The sequence below is a fragment of the Momordica charantia genome, assembly GCF_013281855.1.
Source record: "Momordica charantia cultivar OHB3-1 chromosome 4 unlocalized genomic scaffold, Mcharantia_2.0 BLBB01000004.1, whole genome shotgun sequence".
Classification (NCBI taxonomy): Eukaryota; Viridiplantae; Streptophyta; class Magnoliopsida; order Cucurbitales; family Cucurbitaceae; genus Momordica; species Momordica charantia.
The window spans coordinates 29,053,761-29,078,886 of record NW_028275162.1 but is presented as its reverse complement, the minus strand read 5'-3'; the positions used below and the strand labels follow the sequence as shown (position 1 = coordinate 29,078,886).

General features: G+C 34.2%; 4 protein-coding genes and 1 long non-coding RNA gene across 6 annotated transcripts; 1 reads left to right on the top strand and 4 right to left on the bottom strand.

The window, feature by feature from the left end:
• Positions 1–4,052: 4,052 nt before the first annotated feature.
• LOC148212109 (uncharacterized) lies at positions 4,053–5,007 on the bottom strand. The gene is made up of 2 exons (XR_015790153.1): positions 4,866–5,007; positions 4,053–4,739 (listed from the first exon to the last, which is right to left on the bottom strand). It is a non-coding gene; the product is annotated as an uncharacterized LOC148212109 (long non-coding RNA).
• Positions 4,259–7,559, top strand: LOC111006192 (chloride channel protein CLC-b). Its single transcript, XM_088122384.1, has 6 exons — positions 4,259–4,452; positions 4,557–4,757; positions 4,839–5,016; positions 5,305–5,837; positions 5,927–7,085; positions 7,225–7,559. Exons 1-6 carry the CDS (start codon positions 4,259–4,261, stop codon positions 7,330–7,332), a joined length of 2,373 nt encoding a protein of 790 aa, XP_087978510.1. The 3' UTR covers positions 7,333–7,559.
• A 444-nt stretch (positions 7,560–8,003) lies between these two features.
• Positions 8,004–9,211, bottom strand: LOC111006448 (Cupredoxin superfamily protein). The gene is made up of 2 exons (XM_022278401.2): positions 8,808–9,211; positions 8,004–8,540 (listed from the first exon to the last, which is right to left on the bottom strand). Exons 1-2 carry the CDS (start codon positions 8,980–8,982, stop codon positions 8,218–8,220), a joined length of 498 nt encoding a protein of 165 aa, XP_022134093.1. The 5' UTR covers positions 8,983–9,211; the 3' UTR covers positions 8,004–8,217.
• Positions 9,212–10,174: 963 nt separating this feature from the next.
• On the bottom strand, positions 10,175–17,534 carry LOC111006381 (Noc2p family). Of its 2 annotated transcripts, none has more exons than XM_022278284.2 (11): positions 17,324–17,534; positions 17,084–17,211; positions 16,387–16,458; positions 15,746–16,288; positions 15,244–15,546; positions 14,555–14,884; positions 14,249–14,455; positions 13,003–13,089; positions 11,938–12,032; positions 10,860–10,985; positions 10,175–10,756 (listed from the first exon to the last, which is right to left on the bottom strand). In XM_022278284.2, exons 1-11 carry the CDS (start codon positions 17,334–17,336, stop codon positions 10,477–10,479), a joined length of 2,184 nt encoding a protein of 727 aa, XP_022133976.1. In that variant the 5' UTR covers positions 17,337–17,534; the 3' UTR covers positions 10,175–10,476. The 2 variants fall into 2 exon arrangements, with proteins under 2 accessions (XP_022133976.1, XP_022133977.1); XM_022278285.2 differs by having other exon boundaries at positions 17,084–17,208.
• A 2,398-nt stretch (positions 17,535–19,932) lies between these two features.
• On the bottom strand, positions 19,933–21,414 carry LOC111006194 (uncharacterized protein At3g27210). The gene is made up of 3 exons (XM_022277973.2): positions 21,062–21,414; positions 20,860–20,937; positions 19,933–20,662 (listed from the first exon to the last, which is right to left on the bottom strand). Exons 1-3 carry the CDS (start codon positions 21,240–21,242, stop codon positions 20,229–20,231), a joined length of 693 nt encoding a protein of 230 aa, XP_022133665.1. The 5' UTR covers positions 21,243–21,414; the 3' UTR covers positions 19,933–20,228.
• Between the last annotated feature and the right edge of the window lie 3,712 nt (positions 21,415–25,126).

Here is a 25,126-nt window from a genome sequence, read left to right as displayed (position 1 = left end):
TAAAATTTGAAAACTAGTTGTATATATAAATACATATGGGCAATAATTTTACTTATTGTTCAAATTTATTATGTGAATTAAGTTGTTGTAAATCGGTTTATTATTTTTTAGTTTTGTTTTTTTAGTACAACATATGGTTGGAGAATCCAACTCACATACTTTTGATTTGAGATATATGTTAATTACCGCTGAGTTAGGTTCGATTTAACTATTTTTTAATTTTGTTAACTCTGTTGTAGTTTGTCAAGAGAATAGTTAACCTATGAGTTTACTTATTTATAAAATTGTATTCATTACTCGAGAGAATAAAATAATTCTGTCACATTTTGTTAAAAATTGTCAGAAATAAGGATTTGATTTTAGTAAAATTCAGAGTTTTGGGGTTAAATTGGTTTTTTTTAATAATAAATTGCTTCATTGAGCTAAATCCATACGAAAAATGATTTTTCAAAAAATGATGGTTTCTAAAAAAAATTTAGCTATAAGTCAAACTAATGGTAAATAGGACAATAACATTATCAATTTGCAAATATAGCAAAAAATAAAATAATAAAATAACTTGAAACGTCTATTAATCTATCAGAAATAGACTATATTGCTAATATGATAAAAACTATATTATTGCTATACGCGATGTTATGGATAAGAATAGAGGCGCAGATGTGGGAGCCCAGTGTGACTTCACGTGATAACAGGAACCAACTGCATTGTGATTGGTGACAAACGAAGGAGGCGACGAGAGACGTACATGTGATCTCGCGGCACATCATAATTCCCATGCAGGTAGGACTGATCACGCTCCATGGCGAGCGACCTTCTTGGTAGCCCCGTCACCAATATAAAAGGAGGAATCTCCCAAGGTAAGTGAAAACCATTATTCAACTTATGCTAAAAGCTCTCCATATTTTATTCTCTCTAAACTTCTAACTTGAGTGTTGTAGGATATTTGACAGGTCACTTCATTGATGCCGAGGTCCATTGTCGTAGGTATCCCTGTTTGACGACCACGACATTAAACACATCAACAATTAAATTTTGACATCAACATGTGATACGTGAGGTTAAAAATATAATTATGTAAAAATGTATAGATAGTCTGGTAAAAGAATTTTAAATTTTGTCATATATGTACAATCATAACTATGTTACTATAATTGTTAAATATCAAAATGTGAACTGTGATCCATTAAACTTTTACATTAAAAAAAAAATTCATAAGATCATAACAAAATGCAAAAGGTTATTTTTATTTCCACATGAAATATTTTCGTTTCTTTATTTTTATTGTTCAAATTATATAAATTTTAGTTATCATTTCCCCCTTTTTTTTAATTAGAAAAAAAGGATTTGTAAGGCAAGGAAAAATGTGGAAACCGAACGCCGAGAGGGGCACCCATTCTGTTTGAGAATAATTGAGATTTATCCAATTTATTGACTTTTCCTGGGCTTTGATACAGCCACCTGCACATGTTTGATGAGATCTGCTTCTACGTGGAACAGACCTATAGCTATTTGCCATCTGTCCCTTCATTAATTTCGACCATACGTTGTACAATTATTGTCCATTATTATTTTTTTTTTCTGTTTTTTGTAATTTTTCAATCATTAATAGAACAACAACGGAATACATATTTGTACGTGAAAATGATTTTCTACGAATTTATTTTCTTTATAATTTTAAAAAATATGTATTTCTCGCTATAATGTTTTTGTTTGTTTTCTGTTTTTATTAGTTTATGATATCTTAGTTGAATTTAAGATTAAACAAAATTTTCTTATTAATCTTCTCTATTAAGGAAAAAAAACCTGAGTTTTAACCTTGAAGTTAGCAAGTTATCATTTTTTACCTAACTTTTCATTTAATTGCACCATGTAAATTTTATACAATTATTGCCCCTAATATCAAAGTTTTGCTACATGTCCTTATTAATCTAATGAAAAATTGTGTAGAAATAAAAAATTTCAATAATTCAACAAATTCAAGTCTAGTGCACAAAATTAATTGTTAAATAGGCAATCTGAAATTTGAGAGCTCCAAACAAAATTCTAACTCTATATCATATTTCTCAAGTTTATTAATTTCTCTACTAAGCCTGTGTTTTATAATTCATTAAATACATACCATAATATATATATTTTCTTAATAATTATTCATACGAAAACTTATTAGAAAATACGAATTATAATAATAATAATTCAAGTTTAAGGTACAAAATTGTGACATGTACCCAATACTAAGGTCTAATGAAATTAAAATTTTAGGACAAAAATTGGTATATATTCAAGAGTAAAAATTAAAAAACTTCCTCTTCCAAGAAAAGTTAGCTAAGATTCATCTAAGAAAAATTATACATAAAGAACATAAGCATTAAATAGACTAAGAAAACGATTATACTTTAAATTGTGTTCAGAAGTAATTTTCAAGCCAAACAAATAATTGATATCGATGATGATGATTATTATTATTATTATTATTATTATTTTCATAATTAGAAGGTTGCAATTATACCAAAAGCAATTATTCGTCATTTTGAACATTAATACTCCTATAAAATAAGGACGAATGAATATATTGGGAAAAAAAAATAAGACAGGACAAACGAAGCTATAAATTTATTTTTCAAAAAGTAAAACAAATAAATAAATAAATAAAAGAAGCTATAAAGTTGTTGGCCGAAGTTATTGAAATCACATTACGTAAATTACCAAACCAAGATCGGCCACCTCTTCGTTAACCGAAGAGCCGTTTCTTCTCCACCGTCCATCGTCGTTGATCTGTCGGTGTAGATCACGCCACCCGGTACAAAGCAATTGGAGGACCGATTTATGCTCATCTCCAGCCAACTTGGCCATGAGCCGTGAGGAATCAGTAATAATATTTGCAAAAGAGACAATTTGTGGAAATAATATTGAATTGCATTTTTTAAATAAAACCATACAATAAATATTTAAAACGACATAAAATTGACATCGGAGATAGCTGTGTTTTAGATGAAAATTCAAGGCTAATATCATCATTTAAATTTGTGCAAGATAAGTGCATAGAGATTAGGATAGTAAAGCGTTACATCACATTGAAAAGAGACCTATAATTTGTAGTATTTTTTTCAATCTTTAATCTGTAATTTACTTTTAATATATTTGAATTTATTATATCATTGAGTGGCACATGGCACATGTGGGTATGCATATGAAGACTTGTAGATGGATTTGTGGATATGGAGTAGAATTTTCAACGGGAGAAGCCTATCTAAGAAACCATAATTGCTTTCTTAAAAAAAAAAAAAAAACTTTTCATATTATAAACAAACATAGGTATCACTTTCTAGTTTTAAATATTTTATCTTTGTAAAGGTGATTGGTAGCCAATTAATTAATTTATTAGATTTAATAGATAAATACATCGTATTAATATTTACGATAATAAACACATGATGCCATAAAGAGGATCTCTATTAAAGAGGTAAGTTTCTTTTATTATTTAAAATTACGTTTAAATCCTATATATTGTGGTCCCTGTAATCTCCAAACATATATTTGGGTCATTATATATTAATAAAATGATTTTTTTAGTCTTGTTTGAAAAATCCTAACATAAATTTTATATACAATAAAATTTTTTTTAATATAAAAATATGATATATCAAGAAATTTATTGAGTGTAGTGTTGTATGAAAATTAACATTGAAAAAAAAGATAAAATAGATCAAAACAATAGTTATTTAAAAGTAAATAAATCAAAATAGATGATTTGAAAGTATAAAAGATGAAAATATAAGAGAACATGTATTAAAATTTTTTTTTTTTTTTAAGAGTAGGGGACCATTGGTGTTTTAGAGTAAGGGGCCAAATAAGATCAGGATTTAAAACTTGAAATTATAAAGTCCAAAAAAGGGAGGAAATTTTTGGATAATACCAAATGCCATATTTGGTGAAAGAAAGGTGCAATAATGGTAAATTAGTAAGAAGTGATGCAAATGAGTGCCAAGTTGCCTTGAAAACTACTATGAATCGACAACAACATGAAAAAGAAAAAAAGAAAAAAAAAGAAATAAAGAAAAAGGAGAAAGAACAACTGGTATTTCAAAATGACCACAAGAGAGAAAGTGACAAGACAAATGCATGATTGAGATAACTTTGGTGCATTAAAAATCCTAGAAACAGGGGAGCAGCTTTGCACTTTCTTCCAATCCACAACCAACCATTCTTCATAAGCCTCTCCTAAAGCTGTTTCATTTGTTTCTCCCCCACTGCACCAATGGAGGAAAATTCCAGCCTTGTTGCAGAATCAACTCTCAGTAACGCCATGGAAGCAGAACCTCAAGAAGAAGACAGAGACCCAGAAAGCAATCCCTTAAACCAACCCCTCCTCAAGAGAAGCAGAACTCTGTCTTCCAGTCCTCTCGCCATCGTTGGAACCAAAGTTTCTCTCATAGAAAGCTTGGATTACGAGTAAGAACATAACAGAAATCCCAATCCTCTTTTCTTTTGTTTTGCTGGGAGGGCTGAATTCTTCATTTTCTAAAGTGGGTTTGGTTTGGTTTGAATTAATGCAGGATCAATGAGAACGATCTGTTTAAGCACGATTGGAGAAGCAGATCCAAAGTTCAAGTGTTGCAGTACATATTCTCGAAATGGACATTGGCTTGTCTTGTTGGACTACTTACAGGGATCATTGCCACTCTCATCAATGTCGCCATTGAAAACATTGCTGGCTACAAGCTTTTGAAAGTGGTCAGCTACATAGAAGAAGAAAGGTAAGTTAGTTCATCCCGATTTAACTTTGATTTTGTTCATCTGAGAAAAGAATCTGGTTTTGAAATGATTTGGATTTTTAGGTACTTAATGGGGTTGGCCTACTTTACCGCTGTAAATTTCCTTTTGACTTCTGTTGCTGCTGTTCTATGTGTATTCTTTGCCCCCACCGCAGCTGGGCCTGGCATACCAGAAATCAAAGCCTATCTCAATGGCATAGATACTCCTAATATGTTCGGTGCCACGACATTGATCGTTAAGGTGTGTATCCCATCCTCCAATCTCGGCGCAATGAAAACTGATCAGATGTAATTCAAGAATCATATCTCTCATTTGCATCTGATTGATTGGATTGGATAGGCTTAAGATTTAGACCATGTTCTACAGAGTCATGAATGTCAATGTGAATCAAATCAGACTGATCTGAAGCTCATACAGAATGTAGATTAATCCTTTGTTATTGGACTGAAAGCAAAAAGAGATGTATTTGTTTTTCTGTATCTTTCTCGGCTAAAACCAAGTGGCACTATAAATTGTTGATCCCTGTAGATTATTGGGAGCATTGGGGCAGTGGCTGCAGGGCTAGATCTTGGGAAAGAAGGGCCTCTAGTACACATTGGCAGCTGCATTGCCTCCCTACTCGGGCAGGGCGGTCCAGACAATTATCGAGTCAAATGGACATGGCTGCGCTACTTCAACAACGACCGTGATCGTCGGGATCTCATCACCTGCGGGGCATCGTCGGGGGTTTGTGCAGCGTTCCGAGCTCCGGTCGGGGGAGTTCTATTTGCTTTAGAAGAGGTGGCTACTTGGTGGAGGAGTTCCCTGCTGTGGAGGACATTTTTCAGCACAGCCATAGTTGTAGTGGTGCTGAGAACCTTCATTGAAGTATGCAAAGCAGGGCAATGTGGGCTGTTTGGAGAAGGAGGGCTTATAATGTTTGATGTGAGTGGAGTTTCTGTGAGTTATCATATCATGGACATTATTCCAGTTGCTATCATTGGCCTTCTTGGTGGGTTTCTTGGAAGTCTCTACAACCATCTTCTTCACAAAGTTCTCAGAGTTTACAACCTCATCAATCAGTAAGCAACTAATTCACTCTCACTTCCATGAACCTAAAAACAAGTTGAATCTGCCATGTGAAAGTGAAAGTGAATGTTACCATTTGCAGGAAGGGAAGATTGCACAAACTGTTGCTGAGTTTAGGAGTTTCTCTGTTCACTTCAATCTGCCAATACAGCCTCCCTTATCTTGCCCAATGCACCCCCTGCGACCCTTCTCTTGCAGAATCCGTGTGCCCCACCAATGGCCGCTCCGGCAACTTCAAGCAATTCAACTGCCCCAAAGGCCATTACAACGACCTCGCCACCCTTCTCCTCACAACCAACGACGACGCCGTTCGGAACATCTTCTCCGTCAACACTCCGGCGGAGTACCAGCCCCTCTCCCTCGTCATCTTCTTCCTCCTCTACTGCGTTCTAGGGCTCATCACCTTCGGCATTGCCGTGCCCTCCGGCCTCTTCCTCCCGATCATCTTGATGGGCTCCGGCTACGGCCGCCTCATCGGCCTCCTCATGCGCCCCTACACGAATCTGGACCAGGGCCTCTTGGCTGTTCTCGGAGCTGCCTCGTTAATGTCCGGATCGATGCGGATGACGGTTTCGCTCTGTGTCATATTCCTCGAACTCACCAACAATCTCCTCCTGCTCCCGATTACAATGATCGTGCTTCTGATTGCGAAAACCGTCGGGGACAGTTTCAACCCTAGCATTTACGAAATCATTCTGCACTTGAAGGGGCTCCCATTCCTGGACGCGAATCCGGAGCCGTGGATGAGGAACATCACCGTCGGCGAGCTGGCGGACGCGAAGCCGGCGGTGGTGACGCTGCGGGGACTGGAGAAGGTGTCGCGAATCGTGGAGGTTCTTAAGAACACGACGCACAACGGGTTCCCGGTGGTGGACGCGGATGCGGTGGTGCCGCCGGTGGGGATGGCGATGGGGCCGGCGACGGAGCTGCACGGGCTGGTGCTGAGGGCTCACCTGCTGCAGGTGCTGAAGAAGAAGTGGTTCCTGAGTGAGAGGCGGAGGACGGAGGAATGGGAGGTGAGGGAGAAATTTACGTGGGTGGAATTGGCAGAGAGGGAAGGGAAGATCGAGGAGCTTGCAGTGACGAAGGAGGAGATGGAGATGTTCGTGGATCTTCATCCTCTCACCAACACCACGCCTTATACAGTTATGGAGAGCATGTCGGTGGCCAAAGCTCTGGTTCTGTTCAGGCAAGTGGGGCTCCGCCATTTGCTCATTGTTCCTAAATATGAAGCAGCTGGGGTAAGCTCTCATGAAAATCATCGTCTTCTTCATCATCATCATCTTCTTCTTCTTCTTCTTCTTCCTCCATTGCAGGCATGAACCAGAGATCTCTGCTTCAAAGTTAATTTGTTTGGTTTTGGTTTTGATTTGGATGCAGGTTCCGGCTGTGGTTGGGATTTTGACGAGGCAGGATTTGAGGCCTTACAACATTCTGAGTGCGTTTCCTCATCTGGAGAGAATTAGGAGCAATCACAAACGAAATTGAACTCAATTTCTTCCATTCCAGAGACACATTTTCTGGTTTTTTGTTGCATTCCTTCTTCATAATTGTTTCCATTATTTACCTTTTCCTCCCGCCAATTTTGTGTTTCATTTATTTAATTTTACAATAAACAAATGGATTGTCATTGTCCATTCAATTTTGATTTTTTTTTTTCTTTGCTTTGAGTTGAAATATAGTTATGGTCAATAAAGTTTACTTTCATTGTTAAATTCTACTTATTCAGTAGTTATCAGTACTTAAAAATTTAAATTTTGAACCATCAAAGTAGTTGGAGTGTTGTCGGGGTGGGGCAGGGGCGACATGACTTCTTCATTCCCATCCTCGCAAAATTTATAGATTCTTTGCGGAGAATTATTTTTTCATTTGTTTTTTTTTTTTATTCTAAATTAAGTTAATTCTTGAATGGTCAAAAGCCCAAAGAGATTCTCCAATCACGTCACTTAATCGGTTTTTAACTGTTTACTAAAATTTGACAGAGTATTTTAAAACTAAATTAAAAATTGAGATAAACCAGAAGAACAACATACTTATTTAAACACGATTTTATTAGGTGGATGCTCATTCAAACATAGAATCTGTATTTTCAATTATGATAATTCACATACATATATTCAAGAAGAGTAGATGATGGAAATAAACTAAGCAAGAGATAATTTATACTAATCCATGTTATTTCCTTCTCATTTCATATTAATAATCCACGATCGTAAATCTAATAAATCCCAAATTATATGTCTCAGCAATACAAAGAAAAAGCAGGACAAAGGATTTAAAAAGAACCCCATAATCCAAAGCCAAAAACTCCTTTAAACCCATAGATAAAATAAAACCAAACAAAATGAATATAATTCTAACAACAAACCTCGTTTACAAAACCATGAAACTCAAGGCATAGAAAGCCAGCAGGAGGAAGTAGCCCACAAGAGAAGTTGAAGAAGAAGCTGCGTGAGATGAAGTTGGTGATGGAGTAGAGGAAGCAGTGCCACTGCCTACTTTGATCTTCACTTTCATGCCTTGGCTGCAATGCCCAATTGTCCCACAGGCAAAGTATCGGGTTCCGGGCTTCGTTAGTTTGATCGCGTCGTTGCCACTGCTCTTCGACTCTATCGCGCTCCCGATATCGCAGTTCTTGTACGCACTCTCGTCCGGAAGCTCCACCACACTATGCAGCCCCGAGGCGTACTTGAAAACTGCCCAAAATATCACAATTCATCGATTCTCTAAGCTTCGTCGTAAGGATTTGGCATAGACATTACATTAAATTTCTACGATGTTTATGAATATAGATGACAACAGTCCAAAATAAGGGTTCATGAGCTTAACTCAACAACGGTAATTAACATTTGTCTTTAACCAAAATGTCATACGTTCAAATCTCCCCATCCCACTTGATCGTATTCAAAGAAAAAATATATATAAGATTGTTTAGAATGGAGAAATGGGACAGAAATGCATACCAAGTTGATCACCAACTTTGAAGGTCTGGGCAGAAGCCCAAGAGTCAAAATCAATGGATTCTTGCCAACCTTGGCTTCCCCCAACCACATGTCTTTGATCTGCCCAAGCCTTTTCTGCCATTGAAGCAGCAGCAACCATTACCATTACCAACACAACTCTCCACAATCCCTCCATCTCTATTTGCTTCCTCTAGAATCCTTAGCTGCTTGATTTTTGGTGCCTTCTCCTCTATTTATGCACCTCTATAACACCATCTTAAAAAGCACCTTTTTATCTTTCCTACCTCGAAAGAAAGAGATAACGATTCATTTGCTTACCTTCGATTTCCAAAATTTATATACAATTTTAGTAATATTTTTCTAACATGAGAAAACAAGAAACAGGGAATAATATTGTAAACAAAAAGCAACAAATTGGGTATGGCTCCACGCATTAAAATATTAGAAATCTTTTCAAAAAGTTGGAAAATTAAAATCTCATTTCCACCTCTTGTTGTTTGAACTAAAAAAATCATGGAGGGAATGCTTTAGTTGATGTTGAAATGTGTGGATTTGCCGCAAAGCAAAAATGTGGTTGGTTTGAGTGTTAAGAGAAAGCTTGGAGTTGAAACAAAGCTATGCTCTGTAAATGGTCTGATTCATCAGTTGTTGGAAGCTCATAAAACGACAAGTCGGTCGGCTCCATTGCCATTATCAAATAGCTTTCTGTCTCTATTAAGTTCACTTATTCATCGAGAATGCTTTTGTTGAGCAAAACTTGCCAACCATATCACCCGGCCATGATTGGCTCTCTTTATGTTTAAGCAACCAAATTGCATTGCCATTCCAAGGGTTAAAAAGGTGACACCGCTTTGATTATCTAATTTATGTGAAAGAACTTAGTGCCGAAATCCAAAAAGTAAAGATGACCCTTTTGTTGGAAATGCGACCGAAGTTCCACATTAGCTAGCAACATGGATATACAAGTGAAGTAACAACATTTTCATTGGTACAAGACCTTTTAGATGATTCTAAAAGTAAAACCACAAGGACTTGTCCAAATTAAAAATTGACACAAAAATCAATTTATACTTGTCAGTTCATGTTCAAGTCTAAGAAAATGTGATTGGATAAACTCCTTAAACAAAATCAATTTGTTTTATGAGAGTATTGTTGGTTTTAGTTTTTGTTCATATGCTATTCAATGTGTGGAATCTGGGGGTGACTTGGTATAACCCTGCAACTTCTAATCTGAAGATTGGTAAACCCTTTTCCTTCTTTCTTATAGGGAGTTTGGGACTGAAGATAAGTTTTAATGGTTTTAACAAAATCAATATAGTTTCTTGATGGTACATTTTCACGTGTTTCAACGAAAATAAGCATTCACGGAGAAAAAATTCGAGGTATTGCCTAACATTAAATAAATCATGGTGAACAGTCACTCTAAAATCAAAATGTACAATAGGCCTGTCCAAAATGCAAAAGAAAAAGAAACCATAAATAATGAGCTGTGACTTGTCTCGCCAAAATTTTTCTCAATCACAATACAGACACTAAAATCCTTATCCAGCTGCAATGAATAACTTCGGCTGGACCCGACCTATTAAGACCAAAAATAATGGGAAATGCATCATTTTACCTATTTCTTTCATTGAGTTTCTGCTTAGGCTATGTAGCTTGTATATTCATTCTATCGAGACGTTTTCCTCTTCTTTGCCTTATTTGCAGGCGAATGAGTATTCTTCTTTGATCCCCGTGATGGCACTTTCGGCTTCTGAGTTTGTTTTCTAACAGGTTTTACGTTCTCATTGCCATCACTTTCAGCAGAAGTGTCACTTAGAAGTCCGTCGTCCTCATCAGAACTCAGTACCAAGTCCTCCACGATATCTTCATCTCTAGGAGCTGCCTTATCTTGTTGCTCCTTTTTTCTTTTCTTTTTCTTACTTTTCTTTTCTTCTGGTTGCCTCGCCCTAACAATTATAAAGTTTAACCATGGTTCGTTGTGTGCCAAAAAGCCAGCCAGCAAGAAGATGCAGGTGCATGAAAATGTGCCATGTTTATTATGTAACTTACTTGGAATCGCTTCCTGGCAACCAGGCAGAACTAAAGACGGAAGTCCCTTCTCTTCCCTCAATATCCTCATCTTCACTGTCCAACATACTTTCCCCGAATACGGATGAATGTTCACCAACAAGAACGCTGTAACATACAAAATCACACACATCAATTACTAACGCAGGTTCTTGACATTATCTTCAAAACCTTTGCTTAAATAATCAAGCATGTTGAATTATAGATGTTCAACAAGAGCAGAAAACAAGTTATGATGTTAATAGTTATTCTTATTTTTTCCAAAAAGAACATCTTGCCTTTTGTCCTCTAGGTTGTTTTTTTGGCTGTGGCCCCTTTGAATGTCACTCTGTTTCTTATAAATAAATAACAAGCATCCCAATTTTTGTATGTCACCTGATTGGTGTACTCTGTGGAGAGATCTTGAAACCATCTACTCTTGCATCATGATGTTTCTAAGAAATCGAGATGGCATGTGTATCATTGCTGCCCTCTGCTAATTTACAAAATCTATGTACATCGAGTGGCCTATTAATCTCCTAGATTGTATTTTATATATGTGCTATATATATATATATAATTCAAAAGAAAAAAAGAATCCCTTCTCTTGTAATCTCTTGCATGGTTCTCAGCCTCTTTGGTCATCCAGCAGTGTGAAATAGTGTTCCTAGATTTTAAAAACTATTCAATAGTTCTTCTTGGTCAGTTGTGCCCAAGATTTTAGGGAACCAGCTAGATTTCTTCTTAGCTATGTTGAACCTAGAATTTGAGGAATTATTTCGAGTCTTTCATTGCTAGGTATCTAGATTTTTGGTGATTTTTAAGGGGGAAAAGTGATACGTGTAGCAAGTGATTAACGTCAATTGGTAGGATTTGCTCCAAAAGTTACCATAGGGTTGTTCAAATCCATTGCACATCTCTTGCATAATCTCCTTTGGTTTCTTATTGAGAGAAGAATATCTCCTCTTCCTCTTCCTCCTTTCATATATGTTTTTTGATTGAATACAACATTTCTTACAAAGGAAAAAAGAAAAGAAAAAGAAAAAGATGAAGAAACATCTCCGTACAAATAAATATATACCTAGTTTCCATTAAAGAATGTGTTCGTTGCTGAGCTCTTTGACGTAATATTGAGACATACTGAGAGAGTGGGCTGGCCCCTGACTTCTTTTCATCCTAAAACAAAAGGAATGATACTAAAAACCCATTTCACACAACTATATTCTTCAAATATGTAACAAAATTTAATAAGAAAAAAAATATCAACAGGAAAAGACTCGGACATAGTCCTACTAATGCAAGATTAGACTAAGAATAACTACAAAACAACAGGCATACAACTTCCCAAAATTTAAAATCATTTGAATATTGTTAATATTGCAAGGTTAGGTAGTTGTCTTCATAATCATGATATAAATAATAATGAAGAAAATTAAAACCAAAGACTACAAAATTTCCAGGAATAGAACTTGAAGCCACATTGTGCATTCATCAACTTTGTCCTCGACCCCTCGAGGATTTAACTTTTATTCTAATTTATTACTCTCCATCCATATTCCACAAGACACAACCAAAACGACAAAGTTGAAAGGATATTTTTCCTATTATGCTCCTGAGATATTCCATCAAATATCAATGGAATGTTCCACTCACCCATTCAATGTCAGAGTAAAGAACTTCACAAGAAAGAAGCAAAGGAACACAGCATGCCAATTAACAAGGATGGGTGAAGCCTCTTTAAAGATTAGTGTCGAGTGCAAAGGATGGCCTTCAACGCTGTAGTTATTATTATAAAAATAATAATAGTGACAATACTGAATCTGTAGTAGCTCCATATGTAATGTAGTCAAGGATTTTAGAGTAGTATTTTAAGGCAAGAAACTTCCATTTAAACGGAAAGCCATCGCTTTCAAAACATGTTATGGCATAGCAACTATGACATGTAAATATAACAAACTCTACAACCCCAGAATTTAAACATACTCCAAATTCAATTGTGTAGAACAGTGGTCTTCCTTGGAATGATTAGATTTTTTTTTTTTTGGGAAACAAAAGGCTCCAGTGATTCACAACAATGATTGACCTAGAGCATAAATAAATATCCTGGAAGCATCAAAAATACAAATGGCAAAAGAAAAGTCCAAACCTCAAGAAAGGATGATACAGCAGGATCATTTGGTAAAAAGGAAATTGATTTACGCCTTTCATTTGTAAACTCTGAATTTGCCTCAACCTAAATAAGAGAGACCTGAAATATTAATGTACGATAACTTTGCAATGTACGAAATACTTAAACTAATCTGTTAAACAACACTCGGAAGCCTTATTATAGTTCCCTAGAATCCATTCTTATTGTTGTTCTATCTTCGTGTAAATGTTACCCTCCCTTTAGTAGTTATAGTTTCAATGTTCTTTGGCCAATTGGAATCCCTAGAATCCATTCTTATTGTTGTTCTATCTTCGTGTAAATGTTACACTCCCTTTAGTAGTTATAGTTTCAATGTTCTTTGGCCAATTGGAAGACTTTTTTGTAAACTTACTTGGTTAGATGTTTTGGCTTTCCTCTCATTTTTTAAATAACTCACACCACCAATGAAATATTTGTCTCAAATAAAAAGGGAGGCACTTTCTAAGGATTTAGGAAGCATTGTGTCAACCGTTGTAGTGGGCTCAAATTGAAAAGTGAAGGATCTATCTCGTGGTTTAATGGATGTAAAGCTATCTTTATAGTTCCTCTGGCTGGAAAGAAACAGTGGGGCTTTTGATAACTCCTCTGGAGACTCGGCTGGTTTATTTTATACTTCAAGCTCAGTAGCTTTCTCTCAAATTAAGGCCAAATGGAAAGCCTTATTGTAATTATTGGCTCAAGATAGCTCAGTAGCAAATGATTGGAAAGTTGTGATTGTATAATCCGTTGGGGAGGGTTCTAAACTCTCTACCTTTAGGCTGTTCTCTTTTTGTCCTGTTTGGCTTTTTGAATATATTTTGTTTCTGTTTCTTAAAAAAAAGCTCAGTAGCTAACTCTGTCCCGTTCTTGTATCCTGTGCACCTCCACACCCACACAAAAGAAAGGAAAGAAGAAAAAAGGGCAAAACACTTTATTCAAATACACTATTTCTAAACCATCTCTAAAAACTCGGCCTAATTATTGGAATATTTGAGATAAAGTGGGGATTGTTTGTCGTTCATCCTTGAATGTGAACAATCTTGTCTTTCCTTATTTCCCTAATTGTATTCTGGGATCCTATTGTAATTTTCCTAATTCTCTTGCTCAGTGTTCACTATCCTTTTGCTTCTTCTACTTCCCCCCAATTATTTTATAGTATAAGTAAATTTAGTTTCTGAAGAGAAAATATATGCATAAGAAATTTGATAACACCTAAAAAGGATACCTGACGAATAAGCTGCCTTATTTCTTTTTCAAACCTCTGAATTTTTGTGGATTTGCAAAAACTACGCAAGCGCACAACAGGGATAAAAGACAACTCAAAGAAAGAGATGGAATAACTCCATTGAGATAAATGGTCGGCAAGCTCTTCAATAACTGAGAAGACACATGCCTCCTGAAAAGCTCGTGTTTTTAGGGTGGGCTTGCTTACCTGGAAAGGGGAATAACTATATAAACTAAAGATGGAAAATAGTATTTAAAAATAAAAGCAGCAATACACAATAAAGAAACCCTGAGGGTTGAAAAATACCTTCAATATAGTCCGTAAATCAACTGCTTTGCCAACACCTCCTGTTGGAGGTCTGTTTAATTCTTTCATTTCTAGCATGTCTAAAAGAAGCATGGACACAGGTATAAAATTTCCAATAGAAGCAGCTACTCGATTCAGCATCTTAATACATCTTAACCTCAGAGGGAAATATCTAGCAGTTGGTACTAGACGTGCTACTCCAGAAATAATCTGAGTCAGAGGATATGCAAGAGGTTTAAAATCAACTTCTGAGCCATGAGCACACACAGCACCAGTCCAAAGCTCAAGGCAGTTTATGTACTTCCATTCATAAACCTTCCGGAATGCTTCCTGTAAAAATTCATCAAGTTGAAGAAATAAATATGCCATGTTAGACATGGGAAAAAAATGAAAATAAAAAAGAGAGAACATTTCAGCGGTTCTGGTTCAACCAAAGACTAGGATGATTAATAACCAACCCATTATATGATGTCCTAATAAAACCCGCTAATTTATCTTCATACTCGCTATTTTTCTCAACTCCTATCTGTTCACCCCATCGTGTTGTCAATTTTCCATTAAAGGGAAATGGTGCATTGCCAATGATTACTACCCTAAAGAAAATACCACAAGAATAATCCTCGGCCGTCCACTAGAGAAATAATTTTCATATGGAACATAGTAAATAAGAATGGTTTAGGGATAGTTACCTTAGTTCTTGTGTTTAATGCCTCTCTGAGAATCATTGCCAATTGACGGATGAAAACAAAAGCATGTTGATAAGCAGTTGAAAGATCAACACGAAAAAGTTCGATGACACAATTTCCAAGAAATTGAATGTGCTGTAACTTAGCTGCATTTACAAATTGGCAGTTCAAAACATAAGCTTTGTACATCCCTTTGTAGCATTCATCTAGACAATCAGATCCAAGTCGAATACATAAATCTCTTAAAAATAGGAACGAGGTCACAGGGAGAGCACCACCCCCAGTACCCCAAAAGTGAAGGGCAACCTGAAAAAATCAGATAATTAAATCATGTCCTTTGTAAAATTGATAATGACAAAATAATGTGGTGTGAATGGACGAGATTATGATAAATGACATTTCCTCCTATTCTTGGCAATTCCACTAGGCTATGTAGCTCGATTAAAATATCACATCATAGGGGCCTTGGAAATTAAACATTAAGGAATTTGAAAGTAGTGAGTACCTTAATGTACTTTCTTTGAAAGCTAGGAAATGCAACCAAGAACACAGAAGAATATTTGAGGCGTCGCAACGTGAATGATATCATCTCCGTGTCCGTCATTTGGTTAAGAATGTGAAGGGCATTTCCAAGATATGACTTCACAATATGGTTGAATGATTTCCACTGCTTTTTGGTAATCAGGTCTTGTATCGTCTCTTTCTTTCCACCAGAGCTGGGAAGCTTCAGAGATTTCCTTAGTATTCCGTCCATTTTACTTAGAACAACCAACATAATTTTATTGAAAACATTACTGGACATGGTACTAAATTTTGTTGAAGTATCATCTCCGTTGTCATCACCATAATGACATGCAGTCCTAAAAGCTTTCATGAGAGAACGAAGAGCAGCCAATTTTCCATTTTCTTCTATTGAATGACACCAAGAATCAACCATTTCCGTAGTTATAACTCTTGTAGATAGTTTTTCTTCCTTCTCAGAAGCCTCGTGTTCATTGTTATAATTTTCATCTAACTCTTCATCTCGCACATCATCATCAGCATCCACCTGCACCAAATAGCAAGAAATTGAGACAACGCATTCTGTACCACGCAGTTGGAGCATTGGAAGCATGTTTGCAGCTCGAATAACTGTAGTGTACTTACATCAACATCCTCGTCATTAAATTCGAGAAGCTCCTTGTCATGCTCTTTCAAAAACTCGAAAAACTCTGGGTCCTATAAACAAAATAGCAAACAACTTCACACAAAGGGAAGAAAAAGCATAGACGCAGAAAAATAGATCTAAAGTGTTAATTGGCTCCTCTTTAAATTAATTATATAAACAATAATTTCCTGAAAAATGACTTGAGGAAAATTTTCATTAACCAAAAGAAGTATGGAAAAATGAGGATAAGACATTATCACCCATGGAGTTAAGTAGAACTGTCCATGTGGCTGGAATATCAAAAAGAATTGAAAATATTCGGATGAGAAACTTCATCTAGAAACTAAATGAATAATAGTCAGAAAAATATACGAGCTTCTAAAATCTTCTCCTAAAACATTCACCTGTTTTTAGATTTGTACCAAAAATCCACAAGGTGAACTCCATACATCGAGGGGAAATACCATCTATATTAACACCATTATATCGTAAACACGAATGTAGGGAATTCTTCGTGTCTTAAAGGTTATTGCACGTTATACGTGCACTTTTGCGCTTCAAAACCTATCATGATGGGTCCAACAAGTTGCTCAACCTAACCCATGAACGCTCAATAACATTGACTTCAAATTGATCGATAACCAAAATAAGATCATAGCCCATGTCTTCTGTTACTTGTATACAAAACCAGAATACCTTTTCTTGGAGTCTTTGTAATTGCTCAATATGCTCTTTGGCTTGGCCGTGTGTTTTCGGAAGCGCATTCCTCCCAGTTTCCTCTTCTACCTCCCCATGGTTTAGTTCGAGGTCCCGTTTCTTAGCTGCTATCAACACAATCAAACTTTAATTACTCGAAAATACAAATGAACAATAACCACGAGCAGACAAACGGCATTAACAGACAAAAGATTATAGAAAAGAAACGAAAATATGTACCTTTCACACCCATGTTTGATAAGGGACGGTGGAGTGATATCTGATGAAGATGATTTAGAGGTAATCGAAGTTTTTGATTTTTGTTGATGGGAGTTCACGAAGCCGACTCTGGAAGAGCAGTGAGGGAACAGAGGAGGGAACTGAAGGGGGCGGGAGAGGGAAAGTGGGAAATTCGGCTTGATGCCCTCTTCCAAAATCCATCAGTGAAAATACCCTCAAATAAAATATATAAAATAAAAATAAAAGGTAGGTTTTTCATGTTTTACATTTCCTTTCTCAAATTCCATCCAAATTAATTTTAGTTCCGTGTGATGGTGGAGATTTGAACCTTGACGTGGTTTGAGATATATTAGTTATTCTCGTGTTAAAACGACAATACATTACTTTTAAATATGACTCCTACTTTGATACTGTCTTAAATTTTAAACATCATTAAATTATCTATGAATCCAAAAATTTTAATAAGTTACGGTAAATTTAATCGTTTATACGATATCTTTATCGTTGGTATTGATTGTTTTATGAAATTTTTTTAAATAGTTTGATGAAACTGCATTACCTATTTTTTTCAACAACCTACGTCTAGATAACACATGGTTTCCGAACCAAAACATCCTAGATTCAAATCACCACCAAACATATTGTACTTAAAAAAATTGCAATATTCTCTACCTATTCAATTTATGATTTAAGTTTGATGAAATAAAAAATTGTATGTAAGACTAAATTTTTTCTCATGAAATTTGAATAAAACATGAATTTTCCCTCGAAATAAAAAGTTTAAATACTGTTTTATCGTGTATAGTTTCAAAACCTCTATTTTTATTTTCTACTCTCAATTTTGGTATATTTGATTCAAAATATTTTTAAAACGTTTATTTTAATATTTCTAATTTAAAAAAATGATAATTTTAATCATTTTGGTCTCTAGGCATTCAAATCGTCAATTTTAATTTTATACTTTAAGTTGTTGTCTGTTTTAGTCGTTGTACTTTCAAAACATTTATTTTAATATTTGTGTTTAAAACAAAGTAAACATTTTAGTCCCAATATTTTTATTTTGTATCCAGTTTTTTTCCATAACAATTTCAACACAATACTGTATTTAATAAATTTTTTTAAATGTAGTAATAACGTTGTATTAAATGGTTTCCGTTGTCATTAAATTTGTGTTGAACTTTTGTTTTAACAAAAATTTGTATTAAACTTTTAAAATAAAGATTGGCCACTTATTTAAAATATAGGAATCGAGATGGACGTTTTAAGAGTACATTTACTGACTTAAAATACGGAAACCAAAGTAGATGTTTTGGAAACATGAAACCTAAGGGAACATGGGCTAAAAATACCAAAAATAAAATAGTATTTAAACCCAATTTAAAATACTTTTGCTTAATATTCTCATTGCTTCATCCTTCCTTCGAATTATTGATATCGATGATCTTCCCAATTGACAGTTTATGTAATATATAATTACATCAAAATTAAATCGTACGGACTTCTAATTCTCCACTTTAACTATCATATTATTTCATTATTTGATAATACCTCGTAACTATTCCTCGGTATCCAAATTGAGATATATATATATATATATATAGAAGGCTAATATGAAAGTTCATTAGATGTGTAGTCATTTCAACGTTCATGATGTCTCATTGATTCCATGTTATCATAAATGACAAATTTATAGGAAAATAAAGGTGACAAATACAATGAATTGGGTTAAAAAAATCAACTTTATTAATTTTGGAAAACAATCTGTATACATGGAATATCAAACAGTGTTATCTTATCTTGATATCATAAAAGTCCAAAGATTAATTAATTGGAAAAATATCTTATAAATTCCAAAGACAGAAAAAGGAGAGGCTAAACACCTCTGTAATTGTCATTATTCATGATGAATCGAAGAATAAGTGTGCTGTCTTTGGCTCTTTGCAATATTCTACTTGGATATGGTGTCACATTTTTATTCAATATTGTTATTATTATCGAGATTAGTCCATTCAACACCCAATTGGCCTTTGGAATCAATCTTATAAAAAATTATTTATTGAATTATACTACCAACCACAATCAAGATGAACGTCAAGATATCTTACTATTCTACTTTCTTAAGAAGTTCAATCTATCACATTCATATTTATTGTTAAAAAAAAAAAGATTGGTTTATCACCAATTTAAACTATTTTATTCTCTATGAACACAAAAAATAAAATTTAAACTGGGAAGTTGGATATTTATCATTACTTCGATAGTTCAATCATCTACCTCTATAATTGTTGATTTAAAAGCGAACATGATTTTAATCCAATGATAATTGGTATTGTTTCTATTATACTATTTTACTTGTAATTCCAGCCATATAATTATAGTTTTCATGGATCCATCTCAATTTAAAATGTATTTTAAAATTGAGTTTTAAATGAATGTGAATCTTTGTCTAACATGATCTCTAGAGATATAGATACTTCTAATTAGTTAACTTTTTTTTTTCTTTCCTATATAGATAGAGGATCAAACCTCAACCTAAAAAGAAAGAATCAGGTGTCTTAACCGACAAACTAAGTTAAATTAAATATTTAGTTAATTTATTAGAGGCAATCTTAAAAATCTAATTTCAAGGTGATATTAAACCCAACTTAAAAAATTAGGGGACCAAATGTACAATTTTACCTTTGACTGCAACAAGAAGTATTCATATTTACTATTTTGTGCTTCAAAACCCCATCCCACCTTCTCCCTCCCTTGCGTGGGAAAAATGGCTGATTTTCCATTACAGAGGAGCTGAGCTGATTTATTTAAAATAATGAAGATCAAACCTTCAAGAGGTCCCCCACTTCCTCTGCAACTTTCCGTTTGCCTTTTCTGCAATTCATACAAATTTCCGTTGATTTTGCGCTCAAGATACGCCATTGACAGCCATGGCAGAAGCCTTCAAATCCTCCTTCCTCTCGCTCGAACTGTGACGCGAAACCAACGCCGGAAGACAGCACAGCTTCGACCCGAATCCGATCGCCTTCTCGTCACCCAACTCAGTGCCGGCGCCGGCTGTGGTCCTACCGCTGCTGCAGACCGAAGCAGCCCCTGAAACGCAAGGTTCATCGACTTTTCCATTCGTCAAATCCTCCGGCGGATTTTCCTCGCTGTTTAGGAAAGCGAAACTCGCATCGCCGCCGAGGCTCTCCCGGAAGAGTTCTACTAGTTTCTTCCTCCTCTTCGCGGGCAATGGCGGGGATTTGACAGTGGGAAGTTGGTCGTCGCCGCCACTTGCTCGGGGAGTTTCCGCCGGAAAGCGGTGGTGAAGTGGAGTGCTGCCGCAGGAAGGGGTGAAATCTGAATACAAAAGAGATGGTTAAATTACGAATCTTAATCCTATGATTTAAGTTTATTTTCAATTGCTGATTGAAATCAAATAAATCTTCGAAAACTACATGAATCAGAATAAAATTTTGTTTAGCAGAGAGATTTAGAACAGGCAAACAAGGCCTGTAAACAATCACAAAACAGGGTCGGAATATTTTTGCTCTGACCTCCTTTGACACTGAAGAAATCGTCACAATCAGAATCCAACCACGCCCGAGAATCAAAAAACGCTTCTTCTTTACTGCCTAAATTCAGATATATGGATTGAAGGATCATTAAACCCAAAAGAGAAGACTGAACGGAACAGAGAACAAACAGGGCAATGAATGAATGCCATGGCGGAAACAGAGAGCAGAAGAAAACCCAAACCAGAAGGCGTCTTGTGGTGAGATACTACAGAGATGTCTTTAATGGCGGATTCGGTATTGGTTTGTAGCTTAAAGTGTTTGATGGGCGAGGGCGGAATCTCGAACTTGTCCGTCACAGTCTCCGGCGGCGGCGGCGCCTTCACCACGGCCGATCTGCCGTAAAGGGAAGCGCACGAACCCATTTGTCTTCACTTTAAAGCAATTGAAGAAGAAATAAATAAAGACAGATAGAGAAGAAGAAGAAAGAAAAATAAGAGAAGTGGAGGGCATGGAAATGGAAATGGCCAAATGAGAGTTGGACCAAGTTTAGTTTAGTTTTTTTTTTTAATTAAAATTTGAAGAGGTTGATTACTATAACTAATTGGGAAGAAGTTTTTATGGGGAATTGGGTACCCAGTAAACAGAGATTTCAGAGACGAAAGTGACTTTTAAGACTGCAATTTGTGAAAGTAACTGAACAGAAAGCTGTGGGAGGTGTTGTTGCCCATCTTGGGACATGCGACTCAATTATTTTCATGTGCAACGTCAAATTTCACTTTTACAACAAAGCAAAGCAACCCACTCTTATTTTCCAAAATTTTATCTTTACCCTTTTAGAAATGTAATTCATTGAGTTAAAAACTTCACAATCAATTTATGAAATATATGCAATTGAACCAAATCAACGATGTTTCCATTGCTTTATGGGTTTGAAAACAACCATAAATAAGTGAGTTTGACACAAATCTGCCAAATAAATAATTTGTTTAAAACAACCAAGCAAAGTGCTTTTTGGGAAATGTGGTTAAGAAAAATGAAGGGACATCCCAAAAAAGGACCTGAAGGAAATTGACCGGTCAAACACACAGCCCTGACTTTAGAGAAGATCGACCTGGAGGTTTCCCAAAGTGAACCGTTTCAGGAGTTTTATTTTTTATTTTTTTATTAAATTATAAATTTCATTGTTATGGTTTGGGGGAAAAAAATTACCTATAGATATAAGTAAGGAAATTTTGTGAAGTTATTGTTTCTGTCGAAATCTGAAAAAGAGTTTTTGGAATCAAATGCAACATGAACTTGTAAAATAAGGGTTCGCTTGAATTAATAAATGCTCAATCTATTTTTGTGTGGAATTTGTAATTAGATTTGTAAGGTACTTGAGGATAGAATTACCTCTAGTATTTATAGATATTGAGTAGTTGAATTGTCGTCCGACCACACCACTCAGTCCATAAAGAACGGAGGAAATCCAACAACAATTGTGAGTGGGGAGTTGAAGGATGGTTTTGCTTAGTTCAGTTGTCTTAATCCTTGGTTCTCCGATAGACCGTCCCTTAAAATCATGCTATAGATTGATATTTGTGTTCCGAGATCTTGAAGTTCGAATTACTCGTGAGATTAAATATTAGATCGACTGTAACATGTTGTTATCTGACATCAAACTTTTTTTTCTGTTATACTAAACTGTTTGAGACTAAATTGAAACTTTGCCAAAGTTCAAACTATACCAAAACAGTTAAATTTTGTAGTTTAGTCATATCTTTTTCAAATATAATATTATAAATATGGAAAATACATTTTTAAAATAATAGAATAGGATGGAAATTCGAACACAAATTATAAAAACTTATCCAATGCTCAAAGGGAGAATATGCAATAAAAGTTCAATTAAACAAAAAAAGATAAATTTTCAAACATACAGCTTAAGAAAAAGTATATATTAACATTTTAATTAGTTGATAAATAATGATTGAACAATATTTAAATAAGTTTTATCCAATTATGGTTGATGTTGTTGAAAAGGAAACCACATTTTGAAACAAACAACATCAAATATCTTTCTTATCTATAACATAGTGATCCTACTATATTATTTTTTACTATATTTATTAATTCTCTAGATTGGTTAAATCTACATTTATTATTATTATTATTTTTGAAAAATATACCTTTATTAAATATAATACACATGTTGTTCAATATATATATATATATATATATATATATATATATATATATATAATATGCATGAATAAATTAAAAAAGACTGCAAATTAAAATTGTTATTTGAGTTGGAAAAGTGAACATTCAAATTTGTATACTTGTCTTGTCATATTTTTTCAAATAGTGATCAAATAATATGTGAACATCAAAGTCATTTAAGTATTTTAAATGGTCAGTCTAAATAAAATTCAGCCAATTAATACCATACATTTTTTTCTAATAAATTGTTAATTTGAATCTCTATATTATTGAACTTAAAAAGAATTTAGTTTTTTTAGTTTTTAAAAAAAGTGCTATATACCCCGGTTATTAGAGAAGAACAGAAAAGAATTACTTTAACCAAACTTGCAAATAGTTCCAAATGTGCATTAAAATTTAGGTCATAATATAATAAAAGAAAAAAAAACTAATAATCTTGATTACGCGACTTTGCACGGTTTTTGAATCTCTCATGCTTTATCAATTATTAAAACAAAAAAAACTACGTGACAAAAAATGACACGTTTTCCCATGTTCTGAGGGACATTTAATTTTATTTTTCTTAAAAAAAAAATAGAACAAAATATTGCCACGTCAGCATCATGGTGTTGCCTCTTCCTATGTTTGGTTCACGTGGTAGGCTGGCAAGGGCAACCAATTATTCCAATCAATCAATCTAACGGCTTCTTCCCTTGCCTTCTCCCTATTCTTAATTCATATTTTTGGTCCTTTCTCTTTAATTTTTCCAAAATACTCTTAACTCTAATTTTGAAATTTGTTACACGTTTATGTTAGTGCATAATTGGTTAATTTGTATCAAACTTAGGATTTGTCGTATAATTCTAAATTAGCTTACATTTGTTTGGTACTTCATGTCATGCATGTTAGCATTACCATTGATAAAAAGAAGACTTTTAAAAACATAATCTATTAAAGCTTGTAGTGCTTAAAAAAAAGTTAAAATATTAGTTTGGTCCTTGTGCTTTCAGCTTTTCGGTATAGATACGTGTACTTTCAAAATGTCTGTTTTGGTTCTTATACTTTCAAAACGGTTCTTCATTTTTAAAAATGGACTATTTTGATCTCTTAACTTTATTTTTAATATTTTTTTCTATCACAATTTCAACACGACATTATAATCAATATATTTCTTAAAATGTAAATATTATTTTATACTAAATATATTCCGTTATTTGTAGAATTTGTGTTAAAATTCTATAAAGAAATACTAAAATGATCCATTTTTACAAGCAACAAGAATGAATTCAACTAAAATGAATCAAAATTAAAAATATAATGACCAAAATGAACATTTTCAAAGTGAACCAATGCTGAAAATATCGAGACCAAAATAATTAACCTAAAAAAGTGTCATATTTTTATTATCACATATGAAAATGCTGTGATCATAATATGATTTTTTTTAATATATAATATGTTATAATGTCTACAACAATGGAATTTGTTAAGGGGTTCTATTCAGTTTCGATTGGCTTATTAGAAAGTTGTGAGATTGGACAGAACAGTTCTATCAGTTGTGATCTTTCAACTTTTCCATGTTTCCGCATTGATTCCATTTAATTTCATTGCAATAGACAAATTATGTGTACAAAAGTTGACCAGAAAAATAAATTATTCTTAGTCAAGTCAAGGTAACCTTTAAAATTAAAATCATACCATTTGTCATTTGATAATAACTTTGCTTCTTATTTATATATTTAGTCATTATTTATTTATTTTATAATATAATTTTAATTTTTTTTAAAACTATTGCATGATATACAAAATTAAGGGTTATTTGATAAATGGATTTGTTTTTAACGGTATTTTATTTTTTATCCCAACTTAGCAGTTTAAGTTACCTACTAGATTTCTTCCGGATTGAAAATTCAATATCCATCCTGTGGTATGAAAAATATTTTTAGAGTGTGTAGCTTTTTTTTTTCGTGAAATTTGACTGAAATTTTTACTTGAAAGTGGAAACTAACAAGGAAATGTAGTTCTTTTAAAAAGTTTAACTGTAAATTTGGTTTTTCTTTTCATTTTAAACTTTTGTTTATTAAGTTTATTGAAATTTTAAAATGTTTCAAATTATGTCGTCCGA